At 42.1% G+C, this 25264-nt stretch overlaps 1 protein-coding gene across 3 annotated transcripts in view; it reads right to left on the reverse strand.

Moving 5' to 3' along the window:
- UQCC1 (ubiquinol-cytochrome c reductase complex assembly factor 1) overlaps window positions 1-25264 on the reverse strand; it is a 109660-nt gene that overhangs the window by 25867 nt on the left and 58529 nt on the right. For all 3 annotated transcript variants that reach the window (XM_003932026.4, XM_074406430.1, XM_074406431.1), the window contains one exon: window positions 17868-17976. In XM_003932026.4, the coding sequence (XP_003932075.1) occupies window positions 17868-17976 (109 nt within the window). The remainder of the gene's footprint in view (window positions 1-17867; window positions 17977-25264) is intronic.

The following is a 25264-nucleotide window of genomic DNA, read 5'->3' on the forward strand; positions in this document are numbered from 1 at the left end:
CTATCTTTCTCATTCATGTATTTCATGTGGAAGTGAACTCAGAAAAGATTCAACTTCCTTTCTCAGCATAAACTAGATTGTAAGCCCTGTAAGATCACTTACCTCTGACATATTCTCTACCAACTGCATTCAGGGATTAGCATGTGGTGAGAGACAAAAATGTTCCTTGAATAAATGAATGAAACAATCCTTAATAAAACCATACAAATTAACAATGGCACTGGATCTAGAGGAAATACATTCAATATTGCCTTGATCAAATGTATTCAGCACTAACCAGGCATAAAGCACTGTTTTAGGAGCTGAGGCTAGAGCGGTAAACAAGAGACAATTCCCAAACTCTGGGAGTTTGGGATGATTAGGAAGGCTGCTGAACTAATCTGAGATGAAGAGAGTCAAAAGGCAGGAGGTTCAGTGAAGAAGCAGCTGACAGTGTGTTTAGGTGAGAGGTCAGGACTGGATCTGAGCATCAGCAGGACAGTTGAGGCCCTGATAGTAATTTTTTTTTAAAAAGGGCTCCTTATAGTTTCTCCTGCTCCTTTGAGAACCAGGCATGTCACACTGATGGCAAGGATCACCGACATTCAGAAAGACCAGCTAAACAGAGGGCAAAGAACATGGAAAAACAAGTCCCTCTGCTTCGCTGGGCCCCTTCAGTTCCAACCAACCTCATAGTGTCATTCACCCAGCATTTTAAGGAGACAAAGGGAGAAAACAGTGTTACAGCTGCCTCATCCATGGATCCAGAAGTGCTCATGGCACACCCAGGAGAGCTGCAAGAAATATCTGTCTCTACTGTATCCTGGGTCTGACCCCAGAGCCTCGAGAACTTTTTTACACAGCCCCACCCAGATCCTGGCAGAGCCACTGCCCTCTGGTGGTACCCGATGCAGGGGATAAGCCCACAGGAGAAAAGAGCACACAGCTGCCCACCATGTGGTAGGACATGGAGTAAGAGGCATAGTCAACTCCAAGAGCTCGTCACAGTGCCTGTATGTCTTAACTACTGCAATCACTCCTTTTTACAAAGATGCTATTTACAGAAAACTCCCATTAAAATGCAAGCATTATCTGGGACCATAAAACAGATCCTATTGGCATCCATTAACAATCTGGCAAGAATTTAATCGGGTGAAGTGCAATGTAAGCATAGACCTGATTCTAAGAAGATGGGGTTAGGAATAGACTCTGTGAGTTCACTCACTCATCCACCATTCAACTAACACTGGATGAAGGCTTATCATGTGCTAAGCACTGTGCTTGACACTGGAATGCTGACCTTAAAAGAAAAGGATCAAGAAGTCTTTGAAAGGAGGCTTTTCCCAGCAAAACAAAATGCAGTGTGTGTGTAGTGGCTCTAGAGAACAGCAAAGATGATAATATTATGTAAAGAGCAACAGAATGAATCCAGAGAAGCAAGTTTTAGTCTCTGCTCTGCTACTACTACCATGTGACACTGACCAAGCCTTTTTCCTACCCAGGACTGGGTGTCCTCACTTGGAAAAGATTGAATTAGGATCATTTTTGTGGCTGTCAAGCTTCTAGGAGCTTGCTGACCACTGAAATGATTAGGAGATGGTATAAAATATAAACACTGACTGCTTGGCAATTCTGACCAGTTTGGGCTAGCCCTGGTTGGGACTTCCTGCCATTATCAGCCAGGGCAGTCTAAAATTCCTTTACATAGTTTCTAAGGATCAACACCAAGTGGGATGCTTCTGACATCCATACTCAACCACTGTGTCAGACCAGATACCCCTAATACGTTATGAACCCCACATTTGTCCCCAACTACCCTAGTCTCTTCTGGTCCCTTTGAACTGAGGCTTTTAGCAGTGGAGCCAGTTCTTCCAGTGCTACAGGGCAAGAGAGGCCTGGAGAACAAGTAGGAAGTTTTGCAAACTGCTGTTCAGTCTTGTAAATTCTACGATGTGTTGGAAAATTTTGATCTCATGGATTTTTTCCAAGCAGGAAAAGCCCTTAGAAATAATCTGGTCCAGGCTCTTCATCTGAGCCTGCTGGTTAATTGTGAATTATGTCTAATTCCCTACTCTTCTAACTCCGAGACTAGTGAGTGTTTTTCAGCTCTCCCATACTGTCCTTCCTCTAGCAGGAGGCTCTTCTCTGACAGGTAACTCACCTTGGGACCTAAAGCACAGGAGACGATAAACACCTTCTGTCTTTGAAGAAGGAGTATAGCCACAAATAGCTATCGAAAATGTCAAAGACAACAAGGTCCATTTGAAATCTGAACAATCTTAGCAAAAGGGCATGGGACGGGGATGCAAAGGAGAAGAGTGGGAGACAGAAGGCCACTCAGCGCTTAACAGGAATCATCTCCTACTTGTCCCATAACCATACACATACCAAGAGCCAGCTGATTCCTAATCCCGGCAGCTAAACTGCCCAAGGCCTAGGAAAGGGGCAACATACACAGTTTACACCTTTTATTATTCTGATCAAAATTTCTCTCCTGGGAGCTGAAAGGGGTCAAAAGTCTAACACCAAAAATATATATCTTTATAAGTCATGAGCAAATAAGTATTACAGCAGACAGTTATTAAAAAAAAAAAAAAAAAAAAAGCCACAGTGAACAGAGCAGAGTAGGAGGTGTTAGAAAACTCACTCCAAGTAATTTATTCACTGGGAACCACAAAGGGCTTTCCCAAGAACAGCAAAAACACCATTAATTTCTCCAGTACCCTCCTTTCAAAGGGCTCCAAACACTTCACACATATAGTTTTAAATTGTCCTCAAAGGCTCCAAAATAAGGGGTTACTATTTCCCCAGGTACAGATGGAGAAACCAAAGCATTTATGCCCACCCTGCTCTGCCCAAGTCATCCTAAGAGATTCAGCCAACATCAACTGAGTACCTGCTATGTGTCTTACTCATGCCAGGCAGAACAGAAGACAGAAAGTTGAAAGATAAGATCTTTGTCCTCCAAAAAGTCAGAATTCAGTGAGGTGTCACAGATGCAACTATAAATCCCTTCAGAAGACGACCACTTATGCTAGGTGCTATTGAAAAGGTCCAAATACAGTACCCTGATAGCTCCCATTTATCAAGTGCTTAATGTGTGCCAAACACTGTGCTAAGCCATATTGTTTAAGTTACGTAACTGTGCATGACTTACCTTATAGAGGACGGAATGGAGACAATGAGAGGTAAAGAGACTTGCCTAGGATCTCAAAGCAACATTGTGGCATTGCAGTAGTTAGAACCCACGTCTGTCTGGCTCCAAAGCCCATGTGATGGGAGGTGAACTGCTTGGGAAACTGGGCACTGGCCTCTCAACTCCTGGCACTGAATGCCACACCTTAGAGGTGGATAGCAGAATACACAAGGGCCCTCACTAGATTTTGGGGGAATGGCCTATTTCCTGGGCCCAGAATTGCATGTGCATGTACTAATCAGGATTCTCCATTATAGGGACATCTGAAGCCAAAGGTAGGTGTGTCTTCCAAAAGGGAACAGAGCTCTCTCTGGGTAAAGAAGAGCAGAAAGGTCCTGAAATCTTCTTGCTCCTTTGGTAGGCACTGAAAATGAAGCAGGTCTAGAGGGCATGGGATCCCCAGGCTGGCTTTAACAGAAGGTCCACAGCCTGCAGGACAGGCATGGTGGCTGCAGACCACATGCAGCACAGCATCCTTTTCTCAGAGCCAGAGTGGAACTCTTGCCGGGGAAGGAGTCCTCTGCTGGAGAAGGGCCTGGCTTACTGACAGCTCTGCAGAGCTCACCTGGTGGCAGCAAGCCCTGCCTCTTTTGCCAAAGCTCCATTTTGGAGGCCAAGGAAGAAAGTGCCAGACTTGGAAAAAGGAGAGTTCCCCACACCAGACAGGTTACAAAGAACATGGTCAGTCCAGGGGAATGCCTAGGTCTTAATAAGGGCTGGACTAATAAATCGCTCTATTTTAAGCCCACAGAACATGAGACAGAGAAGGTCTTCTAAACTCTGGGAGCAAAGTTGACCCTGGAACTAAGAAGCCTAATCCCCAGCTTGGCATTCTTCCCACTTAACTCATGGCATCCTTCTGTAATTGTTTCAAATCTTAATTTCAACCTAACAAAACAACAAGAATAAAAACCCTTAGATGGAGCCAGAAACTTCTGTGTATTATTATCTCATTTAACATAAGTGATTTGTGCTTCTATCAATGGGCCAGACAGTCCATCAGTTCACTCATTAATTATTACTTATATTCTACCTATTTCCAAAAAAAGGTTCAAGTTGGATTACAACAAAAGGCACATGTTATGGCCAAAAGAGCCAATTTTTTTTTTAGCAAAGATTTTGAAATCAGTCAGATCTGGGTTTGTGACTTACTATGGCGGCCACAGCCAAGTACTTTAACTTTTCTGCCCTTCGGTTCTCCTCAGTTGTTAATATGGGGTCACTCCCAACTCTATCAAAAGGTAATTTGTAAGGATTAAATGAGATGATGTCTATAAAATTCCTGGCACAGAGTCTGGCCCATAGTATGCACCTCAACCAAAATAAGACTAAAAGAAAAGAGTTAAATAATAAAGTCTGTGGGGGGGCGGGAGAAGAAAGGGGATAATGAATATGTATATCAAAATATCTAAATAAGGAAAACTCTGTACTTTTTGGCAGTCGTGGCAAAAGGAAAGTGGGACTGCTACACCATTCTCATTGTTTAATAAAGGGAAGCATGGAAATTCATCAGGACAGAGAAAATTCTTAATTCCCAATGCAGAAGGGTACATATACACACGAGTGACTATGTATCTTACACACATACACATGCTTATACCATTTCTCTCTCCAACAAGAACAGGGCAAATGGCTCTCCAGAGTCCTGCTGCCCCTCTGACACCACACTACTGCTGTGTACAGAGAAGTACTTCAAGAGTTAAAACATTTTTGTGCCAATATTTTAAGAGTGTAGAAGGTTCCAAATTACATGTAAAATAAACAATGCCAGACTGTGAAAACTCTTGGCTGCAACGTTCTCTGATGTTAACAAGAGTTTCTTTATTACTGTAACCTTTCAGAAGTGAATAAAAATTATTTCTCTGCCCTAGTTTTGCCCTCCAGTAAAAGTGAAGAGAGCAGTGACCATGGAAAGAGCTGTACAATGACCTCTCATGAAGGCCGGGGGCTGGGAACACGGCAGTTTAGAACACAAAGCCTTCCATATATGCTTCTAGGTTAAAGGCTAGAAATTTAGTTTGTGCTGTGCTGATCATATTGTAAAATTTTATATTCCCAAGATTTTTATGTAACCAAAACTCTTAGAGAGAAAAGAAGGCATTTTTGAGATCCAACCTGAGGCTGGTGCTGCAGAGAAAACCCAAATCTGGGCCGGGACTCCTCAACTACTCAGTGAAGCCCCTTACTCAGAAATCGAGTCTGAATTGTCCCTAACAAAGACGGAAAAAGTACTATGTGTGACCAGTACTGAAGACAAACCATGTTACTTCTCAGACCCTTGAGTGGATGAGTCTATAAATATCAGACACACAGAAGGATCTCAAAACAGAACTAGTTTAGATAAAGAGAATCTGCTTTACCATTGCAGGAAAAGGAAGAAAGTCACCAAACAAAGCCAAACATTGTTTGCCCTCTCATATCAACTTTATCTATACTGTTCCTCTGCCTGGAATTCTCTTCTTGTGTAGCAAACACCTACTTATCTGAAAAGATTTAACTCAAATGTCATCTATTCCAAGCCTGTCTCGTCTGGACATTCTCAGCAATTTTAAAATATTATAATTTCTTAATACTGTAATTATCTATTTATGTTTATCTTCTCCTACTAGACTAGGGAGTCATGGAAAATGTCTTAATCATCTTTGTATCTCCAGTGGTTTTAGCACAGTACCTGGAAGCTAACAGGCCACAATAAAATGGATGGATAGATGGGTAAAACTTTGTTTGTGTCTGGGAACAGAAATCAGACAGAGAGTGATGAACTGCTAAAAAAACAGAACACAAGCTCTGGGATTTAACACAAGGCTAGCTTTTCAGACTTCCAGAGAGTTGCAGAATGTTAAGTCTGGAAGAGAATGTAGAAATCATCTAACTCTCTTCCCCAGAGAGGTGATGTGATTTGACTTACTCAGGCTTACCCTAAGAGTGGCCAGGCTGGCCAGAACTCATTCCATTATGCCACACTGTCCCTTCTTATTACTGTCTAAAATTGTAGGTAAAATAAGTAATGAATAAGACCACATATCTCATGTTTTTTTCATTATAAACAAATGAACAATAGAAATCGCCTAGGAATTCAAACAACTTGATAAAAGATACAATATCTGAATTCCTCAAAAAGTTTACAGAGTGTCACCATATGATCCAACAGTTCTACTCCTAGGCATATCCCCAAGAAAGCTGAAAACGTATGTTCAGACAAAAACTTATATAATGTTTACAGAAGCATTATTCACAAAAGCCAAGAAGTGGAAAGACCGTATGTCTATTAACTGATAATAGGTTTTAAAAATACGGTATAGCTACACAACAGACTATCCACAAAAAGGAATGAAATTGGGTCAGGGGAGTTGGGAGAAAAATAAATAAATAAAAAGAAGAAAAAGACAAAAAAGGAATGAAGTACTGAAAATATGCTACAACATGAGTGAACTTTGAAAACATTCTGCTAAGTGAAAGAAGCCAAACATAAAAGACTGCAAGACTGCATATTATATGATCCTATTTATATGAAATGTCCCAAATAGGTCAATCCATAGAAACAGAATGTAGAGTAGTGGTTTCCAGGGGTTGGGGGTAAGGGGAATGGGTGTGACTGCTGATGGGCACAGGATTTCTATCTGAGGTGATTAAAATATTCTGGAATAGTGGCAATGGGTACACAGCACTGTGAATTTACTAAAAAGTAAGCTCACATTTTCTGGGATATGAATTATATCTCCATTTTTTAAAATGGAAAAAATGGAATATCTGCCCTCTAGAAACCAACTAACTGGAGAAGCTAGGACCAACATATATAATTTACTTGGCCAGGTGTGGTGGCTCATACCCAGAACTTTGGGATGCCAAGGTGGGAGGGCCACTTGAGCACAGAAGTTCAAGATCAGTGTGGGCAACATGGCGAGACCCTATCTCTACAAACCTCCCCCCCCCAAAAAAAAACCCCAAGATGCTTAAGGACTAAAAGGTTCAATGCCACAATACAAGTGGATACTGTGGAAGTCAGGCGAAGAAAGAAAACAACACTTTGGTTAAAGATCTTAATGCCAACGCTAGAGCCATAGTTTTTAGTTAAGTACAGCGTAGTGATTAAAAGCACAGGCTCTAGAGTCCAGAAGGTTGGCGTTCCAATCCAGGATCCCATATTTACTGTGTAAGTCTAATTAAACTGCCTAACAGTGGCAGGCTGAATTTGGTCTTCCAAAAGATATCCATGTCCTAGTTCCTGGAACCTGTGAGTGTTACCTTATATGGCAAAAAAGGATTTTTGCAGCTGTGATCAAATTAAGACACTTGGGATGGGGAGGGAATCCTGAATTACCCAGGTGGACCCTAAATGCTATCACACATATCCTTTTAAGAGAGAGGCAGAGGTAGATTCAGCTCAGATAGAAGAGAAGGCAACATGACTACAGAGGAAGACACTGGAGTGACACAGCCACAAGTCAAGGAACATCGGCAGTCACCAAGAGCTGGAAGGGGCAAGAGTCTCCCCTAGAACCTCCAGAAGAAGCGCAGCCCTGCCAATACCTTAATTTCAGCCCCATGAAACTGATTTCTGGCCTCCAGAACTATAAAAGAATAAATTTTTGTTGTTTAAAACCAAGCCACCAAGTTTGTGGTAATCTGCTGTAACTGCTATGGGAAATTATCTCTGAGCCTTAGTTTCCTCATCTGTAAAATGAGGCTAGAAATGTTACCAGTCTCACAGGTAAGACTGCTGTAAGATGTTATAAAATACAAATGGTGCTTGTAAAGTGCATGAAAAAAAGAAAGTACTCAATAAATGTTAGCTATTACTATTGGGGAACTCTGCTTCTGAATTATGCTGAAATCCTCAAGTTGCACATGTCGTTAGCCCATGCCTAGACCCTGCTCCTCTTAGCAAGGAGAGCAGTAAGAGTGTAACCAGGAGACCCCAAGTTCTACTCTTCAGTCAGTTTCTAATGTGTTTGCAGCTTTTCCAGAGCCAATTTCCCAATCACCTAAATGATAGAATCAGTTTAGGAGCAGTGGTTCTCAAACTAGAGGGCTGGTGAAAAGACAAACTGTTGGGTCCCACTCCAGAGTTTTTCAGAAGATCAAGCACATGCCCTAGAGCTAGCATTCTTAATGAGTTCCCAAGTGATGCTGAGGCTGCTGGTCTGGGGACCACACTTAGAGATCTCTGGATCAGATTATTTCAGCGTTCCTTTCCAGTTTAGTCTAAGATTCCCCAGTAACATCCAACAGATGCAGCACTCAATTAAAAACCACTGCTGTACCATGCTGAAATAGCCTTAAAACTAAGTTCTTTTCCTAAGTAACAGTGGGCGGGTGAGAGGGTGACTCTGAGGTACATGTAAAGACTAGTTTTAACTTCTGAACTAAGCAGATTGAGAAATCTAAAGCAATGGTGGAAATGGTGGAAACAGGAAGAGACTGTCCCCTTATCCAACATGCTGGCCCCATTTTAATTTATCTTAATCCCACCTTTGTGCCTTTTCACCAGGCCCCTCCCCCTCACGCTCTCCTCTAGAAACACATCTAGGTGTCTCCTGAATTCATTTATTGGCTTTGCTGTGCACAGTATAATACCGCCTTTGTTAGTCTCCTAGCCCAGCCCCTTCACGGTGTTCCTCTACCCTTAAAAAAAAAACCACCAAGGAGTCTCTGAAAAATAATTGTAAAATCAACCAAGGCAAATTCAGATGATGTAGAGACATTCAGACTCTAAATGATGGAAAAAGAAACAAATTCAGAACATTGTCAGCATTCTCATGTCTTTTTTTTCTCCCTTAATCTCTGTTGAGTAGGAAGTCTCTGCTGTATTGGATTAGAAATTGAGTAAAGAGGCCTCAAGCTTGGGGCTGCAATGAAGAAATAAACGAATGCCTTTAGATTCAAGAAAAGCTGTCCTCTTAGTCTTTGGCAGTCCTTGGTAATAAAACAGGAGAAAAGGTTTCTTTCTTTCAGTTGGTAGGTATCATGGTATAGTAAAGAGGACATTGGACTGGAGATCGGCATAATCTGGTCTGGGTCCTCATTCTCCTATTCTCTAGCTCAGGCGTCCCCGAAGTATGGCCCGCGGACCGCATGCGGCCCCCTGAGGCCATTTATCTGGCCCCCCACCGCACTTCAGGAAGGGGCACCTCTTTCATTGGTGGTCAGTGAGAGGAGCACAGTATGTGGCGGCCCTCCAACGGTCTGAGGGACAGTGAACTGGCCCCCTGTGTAAGAAGTTTGGGGACTCCTGGGAGCTGTATGACCTTGGGCAAATCAATGAACTTTTCTGGGCATCTATTTCCTCAACACAGAAATGAGAATGTAAAACCTTAACCAGAAATATGTATCAGAAATCTTCAGAAATTACAGGCGTGGTGGCTCACGCCTGTAATCCCAGTTCTTTGGGAGGATCAAGTGATCAGGAGTTCAAGACCAGCCTGGCCAACATGGTGAAACCCCGCCTCTACTAAATATACAAAAATTAGCCAGGCATGGTGGCGTGAGCCTGTCTTCCCAGTTACTCAGGAGGCTGAGGCAGGAGAATCACTTGAACCTGGGAGGCAAAGGTTGCAGTGAGCCAAGATCATACCACACAAAACTGCACTCCAGCCTGGGCGACAAGGCAAAACTCCGCCTCGAAAATAAAAAAATAAAAATATTTTGGGAGAGATTTTTCAAAATGCATAAATGCATATATCTGAGCCTCTTCACAGATTCCAAACCACTGAATTAGAGAACCTCTGAGGCACCCGGTCTAACATTCCAAGGTTCATCCATCCTATAAAGCAGATTTTAAGTACAACCAGGCTTAAATGAGAGTCAGGGAACTCATGGGGCAGGGCAGAGAGAAAATGAACCTTTTTCATAAGGGGAGGGTGGTAAGAGAAATTGAATCCAAGTATAATCAGAGGAGATCATTGTTAAGTCAGTATCTGGAAGACAGGGCTAGCCAGATACTAACAAAAGAAGCAAGTATTTATCTTCATCCAACACATATTTGAGTAGTGACTACTACAATAGGGTTTAAGACACCAGAAATCCTAGAATCTTTATCCCATCTAATAGAAGTGACCTACATAAACCATGAGCACACCACGGAGGAGGGAGTGGTCAGATATATTAACATTATTGGTGAGTGCCGGGAAAAGCTTCTTGGAGGAGGTACTATCCAGCTTGTGTCTTACAGTGCCGTAAGCAGAGTAGACAGGGGATAAGACCAGATCAGACGGAATAGCATAAACAAAAGCCTAGAGACATAAAAGAACGCAGCACACTTATGGCACCCGTGAGAGTCTGGCATGAGAGGAACAAGTATTTGTGTGCATGCACTTGAACTTTTTTGGAGGGAAAGGGTATGATTTGTTGGAGATTAGACTAAAGAATGGACTAGAGCCAGAACATGAATACTTCTTTTTCCTCCAATTTTTTGCTTTGAAGAATCTCAATTTTTTTTTAAAGATATATGAGTAATACACACACAAAAAAAACTTGTATAAGTTATTTTGATATCTGCAACTTCAAATGGTTCAGCAAAAGGGTGTGTAGGTGTATGGGTAGAGATAAAGCAAATGTTGCAAAATATTAAAAATTTTGCACAATCTTGATGCACAATCTTAGATGCACAATTTTTAACTTTTTTTTTTTTGGGACGGAGTTTCGCTCTTGTTACCCAGGCTGGAGTGCAATGGCGCGATCTCGGCTCACCACAACCTCCGCCTCCTGGGTTCAGGCAATTCTCCTGCCTCAGCCTCCTGAGTAGCTGGGGATTACAGGCACACGCCACCATGCCCAGCTAATTTTTTGTATTTTTAGTAGAGACGGGGTTTCACCATGTTGACCGGGATGGTCTCGATCTCTTGACCTCGTGATCCACCTGCCTTGGTCTCCCAAAGTGCTGGGATTACAGGCCTGAGCCACCGTGCCCGGTCAAACAATTTTTAACTTTTTATGACATTTGCATTATCTCTATCCATACAACTACACATCCTTTTCTTTTGCCAAACTATTTGAAGGTAAGTTGCAGATATCAAAACATTTTACCCTTAAATACTTCAACATGTATCTGCAAAGAACAAGCACATTCTACTACATAACTACAAGGGTTCTATATGCATCCTTACCCAATCTAATAGGAGTGATCTACATAAACCAACAATTACAGCACAGCATGGTAAGTTCTATCTCTGAAGTTCGTGTAGTGCTACAGCAATGCCGAGTCCAATGTGTCACTCAAAAGGACAGGACTGGCACTGTGACTGTATGTACCCATGCATCTGACCAGTTGTAAAACTGCCTGAGGCACCTACTCCTTGAACTCTTACTACTTCTTAAGGCCTAGGCGTAGGACACGTGTGTGAAGAAAGGCATGTGTCTACCACAGGTACATTTTCAGTAGGACCCTGCTTAAATTCATAAGCCAATCCCAAAATGGAATTAGTCTGACTTCTAAGAATTTAGCCCTCTCTCCCCTAATAACTGACTATCCACTCCAACAGCTCAGGCCATTTTAGAAACTTTCAAAAGAACAACTGGTATCTGAGAATATGTATTCTTATTTTCATGGCCTCAAGCCCAAGGGACTGTCCCTTAGTTACACTCACACCTTTTTTTTTTCCCCACCCATGCTGGAGTGTAATGGTGCGATCACAGCTCCATTGCTACGCTCAACTCCCTGGTCCCTGTGATCCTCCCACCTCTGCCTCCCACAGAGCTGGGACCACAGGCATGTGCCACCATAGCCAGCTAATTTTATTTTTGTAAAGATGGAGTCTCACTACACTGCCCGAGCTAACTATACCTTTTAATGTGCTCCTTGTCTTTAAAAACAGTACCTTTGGCATGAGTTTTAATTCTGACCTGGAGATGCAAAACAATATAATTTTTTATCTCGTTGTAAAATAGAAGAGATCTGGAAATTTTTGTAGGGAAAGAGAGAGTAGATTTGGCGGCAGGCGGTGAGTACAGAGGACTGAAAGGAAATTTTCAGAAAAATTAAAGCCTCTTAAAATGTAAAGCCTTTGTTTAGAAATATAAAATACCAGCCGGGCATGGTGGCTCAGGCCTGTAATCCCAGCACTTTGGGAAGCCAAGAAGGGGGGATCACCTGAGGTCAGGAGTTTGAGACCAGCAAGGCCAACAAGGTAAAACCCCATCTCTACTAAAAATACAAAAATTAGCCAGGCTTGGTGGAGGGCGCCTGTAATCCCAGCTACTCGGGAGGCTGAAGCAGGAGAATTGCTGGAACCCAGGAGGCGGAGGTTGCAGTGAGCCAAGATCGTGTCGTGTCACTGCACTCCAGCCTGGACAACAGAGAGAGACTCCGTCTAAAAAGAAACATAAAATACCGTATAAAATGGAGCTTTAAACAATTAATTCCATTAAAAGATGGGAAAAGTATGAGAAAAACAAACTGAACAGTTGATGGTGGGGGAAACAATTTCTTATTTCCTTTTCTTCCAATATTTAAGACTAACACAGCAAGCAAACATCCTTAGAATAAAAAAGGGTATCTCCCTGCCCCACTTTTTCCACTACTTATTCTGGGCCTGCAGGGCTGTCTTCTTCATTCTTCAGATAGTTACTGGGCACCTATTCAGGAAAGGGGCAGTTAACAGGCACTTTGGAGGCAGAGGCATGTGATCCTGCGCTGCAGGAATTCACCTGGAAGACAGTCAACATATGTGAATGACAATGATACAAAATAGAAAGAGTAAGAGCCGGAAGAAGGGTAGATATAAATCATTAAAGTGGAAACTGGGATTGGCTTCCAGTTAGTTGCGAAGAAATTGAGGCTGGGGTATTCGGTAGGGCAACTAGGCGTATGTACCGAGTGAGCAAAGACACAAGACAGAAAATAGCAAGGAATTCTGCTTGGCTGGAGTGAAGGGTATGTGAAGCAAGGATAGAATGTGATGTTCACTGAGTGCTTACTAAGTGCCAGGTACATGTGCTAGCAGAAGGTTTCACATATTTAAGGTTAAAGAAGAACTAGCAGAAACAAGTTTGGAGACGTAATCTGGAGTGTGATCACAGAGGACCTTACAAAGCAAAATACTGGTTCTAAGAAGCAAAGGAGAATTACACAGGAGTCCAGTTCAGCCCACAACTCGTCTTTCCTAGGCCATCTGTACCATCAGATCAAGCAGCTCTGCTATAGAGCGAGCAGGGGACCATGAGGTGACAGGAGGTGCATTCTTATTTCCAGAAGTCTCGCTGAGGCAACAGGCAAGCCAGGGACCGCTGATAAGGGTAAACTGTATTTCTCAACTAAAGCCCACTTCCACCCCTTCTCATCTCTGTCTCCACAGCTTGGAAAGCTTGAGCCTGCTCACTGTGAGCCACAAGGTGGAGATGTCTGGCAGGGCAGAACTGAGAGGAAGTCGTTTAGCCAGCCTAAGGTTACCATTAACACTTTGAGCCACTGCCGTGAGCTAATTTTTATGTTTGTTTTTTAAGTTTGGTTGAAATGTCACAAATGGAAAAATTAAGTAAAGCGCCCCGGTTAGCCACAAGACTGGACACACCTGGCTGCAAACCCAGCAAAAGAAACTTACTTCATTAGTAGGAGAGGCAGAGAGTGAAATTTACATCTGAAATCTGCCTGCACCAGGAGAAAGTGCTGAGGCCAAAGGCGCTGTCTGTTTTTACAGCTGTGTCAGGTCTTAGTTCTTTACTCTTACCAACACTCAGGAGTGCGGCAAGGGCCCAAGGAAAAATGGTCTCCAATCTCTTCAGCTGTAACTCAGCTCACAAAGATTTTTAAGAAGCAGTTAATGAAATAAAACAAGACCAGATGAGGTGATATAATGAACTTTATTTCCACAGCTAATTTATAAGTTTAAATCCCAAATAATGTTTTTTTTTAAAGTCAGAACACTCTAAATTATTGATGTGATTTTTGTAACCTCAAATTTAACACCTGCTTTTTGTACCAACTTCACCAGTGATGAATGAGTCTGCTCCATTTTTCACAATAGTTGGACTCCAAAAAGTTAGTGCAAAGCAAATTTTTATAAAATAAAAATTTTCCCACCAAACGAGACTGGAATTCTAATTTCAAAGGAGTTCTGGATGGAAATTTATGATTCGTCACTAATTCAAAAGTGGCTCTCTTACTCCTTGATCTTCCACACACCAATCCACTCAAAGCAATAGCCTCTAAGTTTCTGGCATGAGAAAAATCACTACCACATTGATCGGTTTTATAAATTCTACTTTTTATATGAGTTTTCTTACAGAGGTACACCTGGGATGCCAAATAACACAGAGATAGATTTGCAAATTACCACCTTCAAATCACAGATTTTCAAGCTGAAAGATGAAAACTTGGGGCTCATGTAGTTAGGCCTCCCCTATCCCCACCTTTCTTTTAATACAGAAACTGAAGCACAGAGGAGGAAAGATTTGCCAGTCAGGGTGAGAACCAGGCCAGTCTGGCCCTACACTGCTTATTACTTCTCCCTAGCCACATGTCCCATTACAGGTTTTCTATACACGGAAGACTGAGATCCCCTCTCACACACGCACATACACACACACACACACACACACACACACACACGTACTCACACTCATCCATGCATGCACTCACAACTCACTGGTTAATATACAACTGTCTTGCCTATATAAGGCATGTCTGTTTATGCCATGAGGTTAGAAAGACGGTATTAAGTCAATTATAGCAGAAAAGAAATAACAGTAACTCCCAAACTCTTCCAAATCTTTATTATTTAAAAATCATCATCCTTTAAGTACAGTCTTTGTAACTAAACAGGAATTTGGGCACTTCTCCTCATGAAGGCAATTTAAGAGCCTGTATTGGGGGACCACTTAAACCTCGCTATTGTCCCCTACCCCACCCTGCGTCACTAGCAACATCCACATCACCTGGAAGCTTTTCAGAACTGCAGACTTTCTGGCCCCTGCCCTGAAACTTACTGAATCAGAATCTGTATTTTAACAAGTGCCTCAGGTGAACCGTAGGCACATTAAAGTCTGAGAAACGCTGATCTAAAACACTCCTTAATAGGGCAGCACCCTATCTACAACAATCCAAATAGAAAAAAATGGATGGATAAAATGAGATAAGGGAAAAGTCCCCCTAATTCCTTCAGGGCTGCACTGATATTGGATCAGAGACTGATAAATGTTAGCTTAAAAAGGATTCCAAAGGCTGGCATTCAATACATTCATTCATTTGGCAATTATTTATTCATTTGACAATTATTCATTCAACGTTTACTGCATAAGCAAAAAACTGAATAAGATGGTTTTCTGCTTTTATAAAACTTACAGTTAAGTGGAAGAGACCCTGCATAAGAAGTAACATGGGAGAAGGCTCAAGTGTTGACTACTGTGATGAAGAGATATACAGAGGTCCAGAAGGAAATTCATTTGCAGGGAGAGGCAACTACAAGATTCCTGTGGTCCAGAAGTCAGCAGCCTATGGCTCACTAAGCTATTCAGGATAGGGACAGCTGTGGCCCATATGGCTCTAGTCAGCCAACTTACAGCAGACTTTAGTCAACAATGATAAGAACAACAGTTTCACTAAAGGAAGTGCTACTGCATAACTGCCTGGCAATCAGCCAGGGCTCTGGCTGACCAGGAGGTATCTCTGGCCATCATTAAATGGGAATGAGATTGCCAACAGCACCTTATGTCCTCTCTGCGCTGCCGAGTGGTATGGAAAGTACTTGAGGGCATGGGCATGTGGGAACACCCAGCTGGATGAATACCTTAAAGGCTGCTGATGTCACTCTGGGCAGCTGTAACATTGTGAAATATATATTTGGTCTTCAACTCCTTTCCTGGCATACAACTCCTAAAATCTTTGGCCTCTCCAAAGTGGTGTCTTTTTGTATGCTAATGATTGACTGGTGGCTGGCAGCCCTTAGGTAGCTTCAGGGTGCTGGCTGGTCACTGGAAAGGTATCAAGGGAGGATTAGAAGGTTAGGACTTTCTGTCCCATCCCCCAACCTCCAAGGAAGGGAGAGAGGCTGATTGATTTCCAATGGCCAGTGGTTTAATCAGTTGTGCCTAAATAATGCAGCTTCCATAAAATCCCCAGAATGACTGGATATGGAGAACTTCCAGATAGCTGAACAGGTGGAGGTTCCTGGATAGCTGCACAGCAAGAAAGGCATGGAATCTCCTCACCCCTTCCCATCTCTTGTCCTATGCATCTCTTCATCTATATCCTTTGTAATGTCTTTTAAACTAAACTGTTAATGAGTAAGTACTTCCCTGAATTCTGTGAGCCACTCCAGCAAATTAACCCAAGGAGAGGGTGGGAAACCCCCAATTTATAATCAGTTGGCCAGAAGCACAGGTTAAACAGCCTGGAGCTTGCAACTGGTGTGGGAAGTTGGGGGCAGTCTTGTGGGCAGAGTCCTCAACCTGTGGAATCTGATAGTATCTCTAGGTACACAATGTTGGAATTGAATTGGGTTAGAGGACACCCAGCTGGTGACCTCCCTGAAGAATTGACTGCCTGCTTGCTTTGTGAGGAGAAACTCCCACAAATGTGTCACAGAAGCCTTCTGTGTAATTGTAATTGACAGAGAGAACAGAAAAAATACTTTTTTCCTCTATATTACACAGCAGCTAAGACAGCAAGAAAGCGTCACAGTGAGAAAAATGAAAAAGGAACCAAAGAGGATGATTACAAAGATATTCAGCAACTCAAAAATGGTTACTTTTCTCCTTCCTGGAAGGAAAACAACATAAAAAATAAAGACGTTACTTCTGGGGAGTTAGACCCGGGTGGGGCGGGGGGCGCAGGGCAAGCAGGACAGGATGGGACACTTGGTTTTTACACTCTTACTGTTTGATTTCTATTCTATTAACATATGTAACTTTTATAACATGTCTATAAACTTTGTTTACTTCTCAGTCCACAGGGAGAACTTTGCCCTGTAATGAAAGAAACCAAATTAACCCATTTCATGACCCAGTCATGGTTCTACTTTGAATGCTCCCAAGCTAGGAGGCAATGAAATGAGAAGTAACAGGGAACTACAATCTACTAAAACATGATCTACAAGCTACTAAAACACAAAAACTACACAATAGAAACAAAGGAAGATACTATGATCTGTATAACCACATATATTCTAGTGTTTTCGTTTCATTTCTCTATTGTCATCAGATTCCATGTGACATACACACACACACACACACACACACACACACACACACGATATATTCCACTTTCTCAGGTTAATTATTAAATGTACCAATGTACATTTTCAGTAGGTATCTTACCAGACTCTTCCAGGTTGCTAGTGATCAAGGAGCTTGATTTCAGTGCAGGCCCCATACCAGGGCCTTCCATGAGAACGAATTTACAGGACTGGTTCAAATATTGCATTGGTGTTAAAAGGATAGTATCCTTAACTGGATTATCATTTGATTCCCTCCATTCACCAAATCCATCCCTCCTATCACCATGATTTGGGCTTTACAATCCCATCTCCATACAAGATGACGTCACACTAGCAAATCACAATAATGTGTACATATAAAGTATCTGGGGAGTATCAGTCTCCACAGAGGCAGAAAAAGTGACTTTAGCTGAACTGCCACTTGATATCAGGCAGCATTTCATGGAAATCTAAAAGCAAGCCCATTTTAGAACAGATAGAACTCCAAACTCAAACCCTTCACTGGAATTGTCCAGGAACAGAATCTAACAGCATTCACTTACCCCCATGACTCTGCCACGCTGCTGAACATCCTCCCACATAAAATGAACTATGATACGACACATGTACTTCCCACTCCGGCCTTCCTGCTTCATTCGGACTAAACACATCCTGGGTGGGAAGAAGACAAAAAGAGTCACTGGCTGTTTGCCTTTTTCATATCACACATTTCCACTGAAGTTCTCCTCATGAAGGAGTCAGTTTAGCAAAAGGCACCAAATCAAACTGGAAGTGAACTTATTTTAAAAAACAACAACAACAACAACAACAAAAACTTTTACTGAGATATAACAAAGATACTATTAAGTGCATAAATCTTAAGTGTACAGTCTGATGAATTTTTACATATTATACATACACCCACCACAACCACCACCCAGATCAAGATAAAGATTATTAAGGGCACCCCTAAAGGCTCCCTCATACCTGGAAGGAACCACATTTTGTTGTTAGAAGATAAAAAAGTCTGAATCCTTCATTTTACTGATGAAAGCAGGAGTCCTAAAGAAGAAAAGTAATTTGCCCAACACCAGTCTATAAAACTGGGTATAGAAGTGCCATCCAATATAGTGGCTCCCTGTGGCTATTGAGCACATTAAATATGGCTAGTCAAAGCTGAGATGTGGCACAAGTATAAGATTTCAAAGATTAAGTTCAAGAAAAAGAATATAAGATATCTCATTTATTTTTAATACTGCTTTCATGTTGAAATAATATTTCAGATCTACTGGGTTACATAAAACCTATTGTTAAAATTAATTTGTTACTTTTTACTTTTTCAAATGTAGATACTAGAAAATTTTAAATTACATACATGGCTTGTGTTATATTTCTGTTGGATAACACTTGTCCAGAACACAGATCACAGAAAGTAATTGTCAAATTGTTTCTCCCACTAGAACGTAAGCTCCACTGAAGATAAAGATCAAGTCTGGTTTTTATCAACATTTTATTTGCAAGGCTTAAGTACAGTAGGCATTCAATATACATTTGCTGAATAAATAAATGAATAAACACCACAGGGCCAAGTTTAGGACCTTTCCCCTATACCATATTGCCTCTAGTCAGTTCAAAGGGCTTTCTGCTCAAGACCTCACATAATCTAAACATATAAGAATTATATTTTATTATATATAAGAATATAAGCAGCATCCCTAACTTTTTATAATTGTTCCTAATCTCATGACCATCATTCATTCTTTTTTGTTTGTTTTCTCCTTTTTGAGACAGGGTCTCATTCTGTCACCCAGGCTGGAGTGCAGTGGCACAAGCACAGCTCATTGCAGCCTCAACCTCCTGGGCTTAAGGGAGCCTCCTGCCTCAGCTTCCTGTGTAGCCGGGATCACAGGTGTGCACCACCACACCCAGCTAATTTTTTATTTCTTTGTAAAGACAGAGTCTCACTTTGTTGCCCAGGCAGGTCTCAAACTCCTGGGTTCAAGACTTCCTCCCACTTCAGCCTCCCAAAGTGTTGGGATTACAGGTGTGAGCCACTGTGACTGGAAGACCATGCTTATTTTTATTGTCTCTCATTAAATAGCTTAGTAAGCAGCTACAATAGGATTACTCATCTAAAAGACAATTCCTGTCATAATTATGGAACAGTTGATTCAACCTGACAATTCTACCTCCATACACAATTGATCTTGCCAATTAAAATCTACCAGCAATGGTACAATGAAATGATTACAGCTTGGTCTGTTTCAACATCTCTGTTAATAACTAAGATGGAGAAAAGAAAACATATTTATCAAATTTGCAGCTGACAAGAAGCTGGGCAGGAGAACAAATGTGCTAGATGACCCAAACATGAACCAAAAATACTTCAACAGATTGAATCTAACAAGATCAACTTAACAGGGATAAATTCAGGATCCTGCATTTGGGTCTAAAAGAACAACTGTAAAAGTACAACACAGATGAGTCATGCCTACTTATGTGTGAAAAGCGTTACAGGCTTGGTATTATGTGCTCGGTAGGAATCAAGAGGATAACAATGTTGCCTTCCAAATTAATGTGATTTTAGATACATGCAAATATAATATCATCCATGTATAAAGTGAGACTTTTGTTCTACTCAACACAAACCAGAACCTATTTGGAATACTATCCAAAATTTTGAACATTATTTTTTTTATTTTTTCCTTTCAATGTTATCCAATGAACATTACATTTTAAGAAATAGGAGGACCAGACGTATCTTAAGAAGACCAGAAGATATTTAACCTGGAGAAAAATAGGAAAGTTGCCTTAAACATTGTAGAAAAGCGATTAAACTGTTTACCAAAGAGAATCAGGCCAGGCCTAGTAGCTCACACCTATAATCCCAGCATTTGGGAGGCCAAGGCAGGAAGATCACTTGAGTCTAGATGTTTGAGACCAACCTGGGCAATACATTGGGACCCCTGTCTCCACAAAAAATATATATATATAAATTAGTCAGGTGTCATGGTGTGTACCTGTAGTCCCAGCTACTCAGGAGGCTGAGGCAAGAGGATCCCTGGAGTGCAAAAGGTCAAGGCTGCAGTGAGCCACCATGGTGCCACTAAACTCCAGCCTGGGCTATGGAGTGAGACCCTGTCTCAAAAAACAAACAAAACCTAAGAGTCAGAATCAGAACCAATGGGCAGGCCTTAGAGGGAGAAAGATTTACTCGACATTGAACAGCAAAATCAAAAGCTTACTAACAGGAATGTCTAAAGGATTTTTTTGTTTTATTTTGTTTTGTTTTTTAAGTTTAGAGATAGGGTCTTGCTCTGTCACCCAGGCTGGAGTGCAGTGGTACAATCATAGCCCACTGTAACTTCAAACTCTTGGTCTCAAGCCATCCTTCCACCTCAGCCACCCAAAGCCCTGAGATTATAGGCATGAGCCACTGTACCTGAGCTGCGTGTCTGAAGATTTGATTAATGAAACTGACAACCACAAAAAGTAAGGAATTTGCCTGTCACTGAGAGGTAAATCAATACTTGGTGGGAACTCGGGTGTCTGACAGAAGGTGGACTACATGGCCAGGTGTAGTGGCTCACACCTATAATCCCAGCAATTTGGGAGGCCAAGGCGGGCAGATCAACTGCGGTTAGGAGTTTGAGACCAGCTGGCCAACATGGTGAAACCCTGTCTCTACCAAAAATACAAAAATTAGTTGGGCATGGTTGCCTGTGCCTGTAATCCCACTACTCCAGAGGCTGAGGCAGGAGAATCTCTTGAGCTCGGGAGGCAGAGGTTGCAGTGAGCCAAGATCTCAATGTTGTACTCCAGCCTGAGCGACGGAGTGAGACTCCATCTCAAAAAAAAAAGAAAAAAAAAAAGAAAAAAAGAAGGCTGACTAAATGACCCCTAATGAGATGTTTTGATGTGATTCAAAATCTGTAGGCAAGGCGTAGTGGCTCACACCTGTAATTCCAGCACTTTGGGAGGCTGAGGTGGGTGGATCACCTGAGGTCAGGAGTTCAAGATCAGCCTGGCCAACATGGTGAAACCCCAGCTCTCCCAAAAATACAAAAAATTAGCTGGGAGTGGTGGTACACACCTGTAGTCCTAGCTACTGGGGAGGCTTAAACAGGAGAATTGCTTGAACCCAAGAGGCAGAGGTTGCAGTGAGCTGAGATCAAGCCATTCACTGCACTTCAGCCTGGGAGACACAGCAAAACTCTGTCTCAAAAAACAAACAAACAAACAAACAAAAAACCCCTGTAACCTCTGACCCCAGCTAATGTTTAAGAAATAGCACTTTGGGCCGGGCGCGGTGGCTCAAGCCTGTAATCCCAGTACTTTGGGAGGCCGAGGCGGGCGGATCACGAGGTCGAGAGATCGAGACCATCCTGGTCAACATAGTGAAACCCCGTCTCTACTAAAAATACAAAAAATCAGCTGGGCGTGGTGGCGCGTGCCTGTAATCCCAGCTACTCAGGAGGCTGAGGCAGGAGAATTGCCTGAGCCCAGGAGGCAGAGGTTGCGGTGAGCTGAGATCGCGCCATTGCACTCCAGCCTGGGTAACAAGAGCGAAACTCCGTCTCAAAAAAAAAAAAAAAAAAAAAAAAAGAAATAGCACTTTGTAGGCTGGGCATGGTGGCTTACCTATAATTCTAGCACTTTGGGAGGCTGAGGTGGGTGGATCACTTGAGGTCAGGGGGTCAAGATCAGCCTGGCCAACATGGTGAAACCCCATTTCTACTAAAAATATAAAAGTTAGCCAGGTATGATGACACACACCTGTAATCCCAGCTATTCAAGACACTGAGGCAGGAGAATCACTTGAACCCGGGAGGCAGAGGTTGCAGTGAGGCTAAGATTGTGCCACTGCACTCTAGCCTGGGCAACAAGGCAAGACTCTGTCTCCAAAAAAAAAAAAAACTCCCCCCCCCCCACCCCACACACACACACACACACAGCACTTTGTGACAATAATGAAACAGGTCACAGAAAAAGACATGGCTACTTTACAGGACATACAGCATATTCTAAGGCAGAAACAATCTGGGGAAAAGTTCAACAGTCCTTTTTCATAAGACTTTTCTAAAAGTTAATCAAATCCGTTATGTCAGCCTCTCACCTGAAAAGACGCTGTGTTTTGATGCTTAAGTGTCGTCAGAGGCCAATTCATCAACAGTAATAGTGAGGTAATGGAATTCTGAAGTTTGTTCATACACCTGCCCTCTGAGGTTTAAAAGGCACAGATTTTCTCAGACCATAAACTTTCTAACTGTATTGACATGGGATGAAGTGTTTTTTGTTTCACAGCAGTTTGTTCTATAGCCCTTACAGATAACAGTGGGCTCAAATGGTTATCCAGTTGAAAAGATAAGGCAAAATGAAGACACTTTCAAAATGGTGACTGACAATTTTCACTCAACGAACATAGGAGTTCCTATTGTGTGAAGGCGTACAGCTGGATGCTGTGGGGATTAGAGTGATGGCTAAAACCAGAACCCAGCTTTTAAGGAGTAGTTTCCTCTTGGGGAGATAAGATATGCTACACATAAACAGCCCTAAAACAGAATGCCATAGATCTCCCAACAGAAGAGTGCAATGGAGTTTGAGAGGATGAGTTTTGGCAGAGAAAGCTTCATGAAAAATGAAACACTGTACCTGGATCTTGGAAGAATAAGCTGAAGTTGAACAGGTAGAGATAAAAAACAAAGGGAATGTCCAACTGATGGAACGTTCTAAGCAAAGGCAGGGCCATGGAAGAGTTCAGGATGTTAAGGTAACAGTGAATTGCTAGATTGTGGGGAGGGCAGGGTATAGGATGCAGAAAACTGAAGCCAGAAAGGTCATGAAGAGCTTTGAAATGACTTGCCAAGAAAAAGTAAGGACTTTACTCAGCAGACAGCAGACAGCTCCTGGGAAGAAGATTCGCTCCTTAGCACTGAGAGCAGATGAGTCGCTGAGAAGTTAACCCTTTAAATATCATCAGGGCTGGAAAAGGAAAAATTTGGTGAATACAGTCATGCATCACACAACGACATTTTGGTCAACAACAGACCACACATATGAGAGTAGTCCTCTAAGATTATAATGGAGCAGAAAAATTCCTGTCACCTGGTCTTGATGATCCTGACCTTGTAGGCCTAGGCTAATGTGAGTGTTTATGTCACAGTTTGGTTTTTGTCCTTTTTTTACAGACACACGGTTTTACTTTGTCGCCCAGGCTGGAGTGCTGTGATACAATCATAGCCCACTGTAACCTCAAACTCTTGGACTCAAGCTACCCTCCTGCCTCAGCATCCCAAGTGCTGGGACTACAGGTGTATGCCACTATACCCAGATAATCCTTTAATTTTTTTGTAGAGACAGGGTCTCACATTCTTGCCCAGGCTGGTCTCAAATTCCTGGGCTCAAGTGATCTACCTTGGCCTCCCAAAGTGCAAAGATACAGGCACGAGCCACTGCGCCCAGCTTTATGTCTTAATTTTTTAAGTAGAAAATAAAATTTAAAAAACAGAAAAAAGCTTATAGAATAACAATATAAAGAAAGCTGTATAACATGTGCTTTAAGCTGTATTATAAAATATAAAAGTCAAAAAGGTTTTTAGGCTGAGTGCGGTGGCCCACACTTGTTAATTCCAGCACTTTGGGAGGCCAAGGTAGGTAGATCACTTGAGATCAGGAGACCAGCCTGGCCCACATGGTGAAACCCCATCTCTACTAAAAATACAAAAATTAACTGGGCTTGGTGGCGTGTGCCTGTAGTCCCAGCTACTCGGGAGGGTGAGGCAGAAGAATCAATTGAACCCCAAAAGCAGAGGTTACAGTGAGCTAAGATCATGTCACTGTACTCCAGCCTGGGCAACAGTGCAAGACTCTGTCTAAAAAAAAAAATTTTGTAAAGAAGTTTATAAAGTAAAAATGTTACAGTAAGCTAAGTTTAATTTATTATAAAGAAAAGAATTTTTAATAAATTTAGTGTAGCCTATGGCCTGGTATGGTGGCTCACGCCTGTAATCCCAGCACTTTGGGAAGCCAAGGCAGGAGGACTGCTTGAGCCCAGGAGTTCAAGACCAACCAAGGTAAAAAGTGAGACCCCACCTCTACCAAAAAATGTAAAAATTAGCCAGATGTGGTGGTGAGCATCTGTAGTCCCAGCTACTGAGGAGGCTGAGGTGGGAGGATTGCTTGAGCCTGGGAGGTCAAGGCTGCAGTGAGCTATGATCGCAGCACTAAACTCTGCCTGGATGACAGAGTGAGAACCTGTCTCAAAAAAAATTAGCTTGGTTTAAGTATACAGTGTTTATAAAGTCTGCAGTAGTGTACAATAATGTCCTAGAGGCCGGGCGCGGTGGCTCAAGCCTGTAATCCCAGCACTTTGGGAGGCCGAGGCAGGTGGATCACAAGGTCAAAAGATCAAGACCATCCTGGTCAACATGGTGAAACCCCGTCTCTACTAAAAATACAAAAAATTAGCAGGGCATGGTGGCGCGTGCCTATAATCCCAGCTACTCAGGAGGCTGAGGCAGGAGAATTGCCTGAACCCAGGAGGCGGAGGTTGCGGTAAGCCGAGATCGTGCCATTGCACTCCAGCCTGGGTAACAAGAGCGAAACTCCGTCTCAAAAAAAAATAAAAAATAAAAAAATAATAATGTCCTAGGCCTTCATATTTACTCACTATTCATTCCCTGACTCACCCAGAGCAACTTCTAGTTCTACAAGCTCTATTTATGGTAAGTGCCTTATACAAGAATACCATTTTTTATTTCTTATATTGCATTTTTACTATACGTTTTTCTATGTTTACATACATTTAGGTACACAAATACTTAGCATTACGTTATAACTGCTTGCAGTATTCAGAATAGTAATAAGTTGTACAGGTTTATAGCCTCGGAGCCACAGTCATACCATACATCCTAGGTATATTATAGGCTATACCACCTAGGTTTGTGTAAGTATATTCTAT

Source organism: Saimiri boliviensis, chromosome 9 (genome assembly GCF_048565385.1).
Source record: "Saimiri boliviensis isolate mSaiBol1 chromosome 9, mSaiBol1.pri, whole genome shotgun sequence".
Classification (NCBI taxonomy): Eukaryota; Metazoa; Chordata; class Mammalia; order Primates; family Cebidae; genus Saimiri; species Saimiri boliviensis.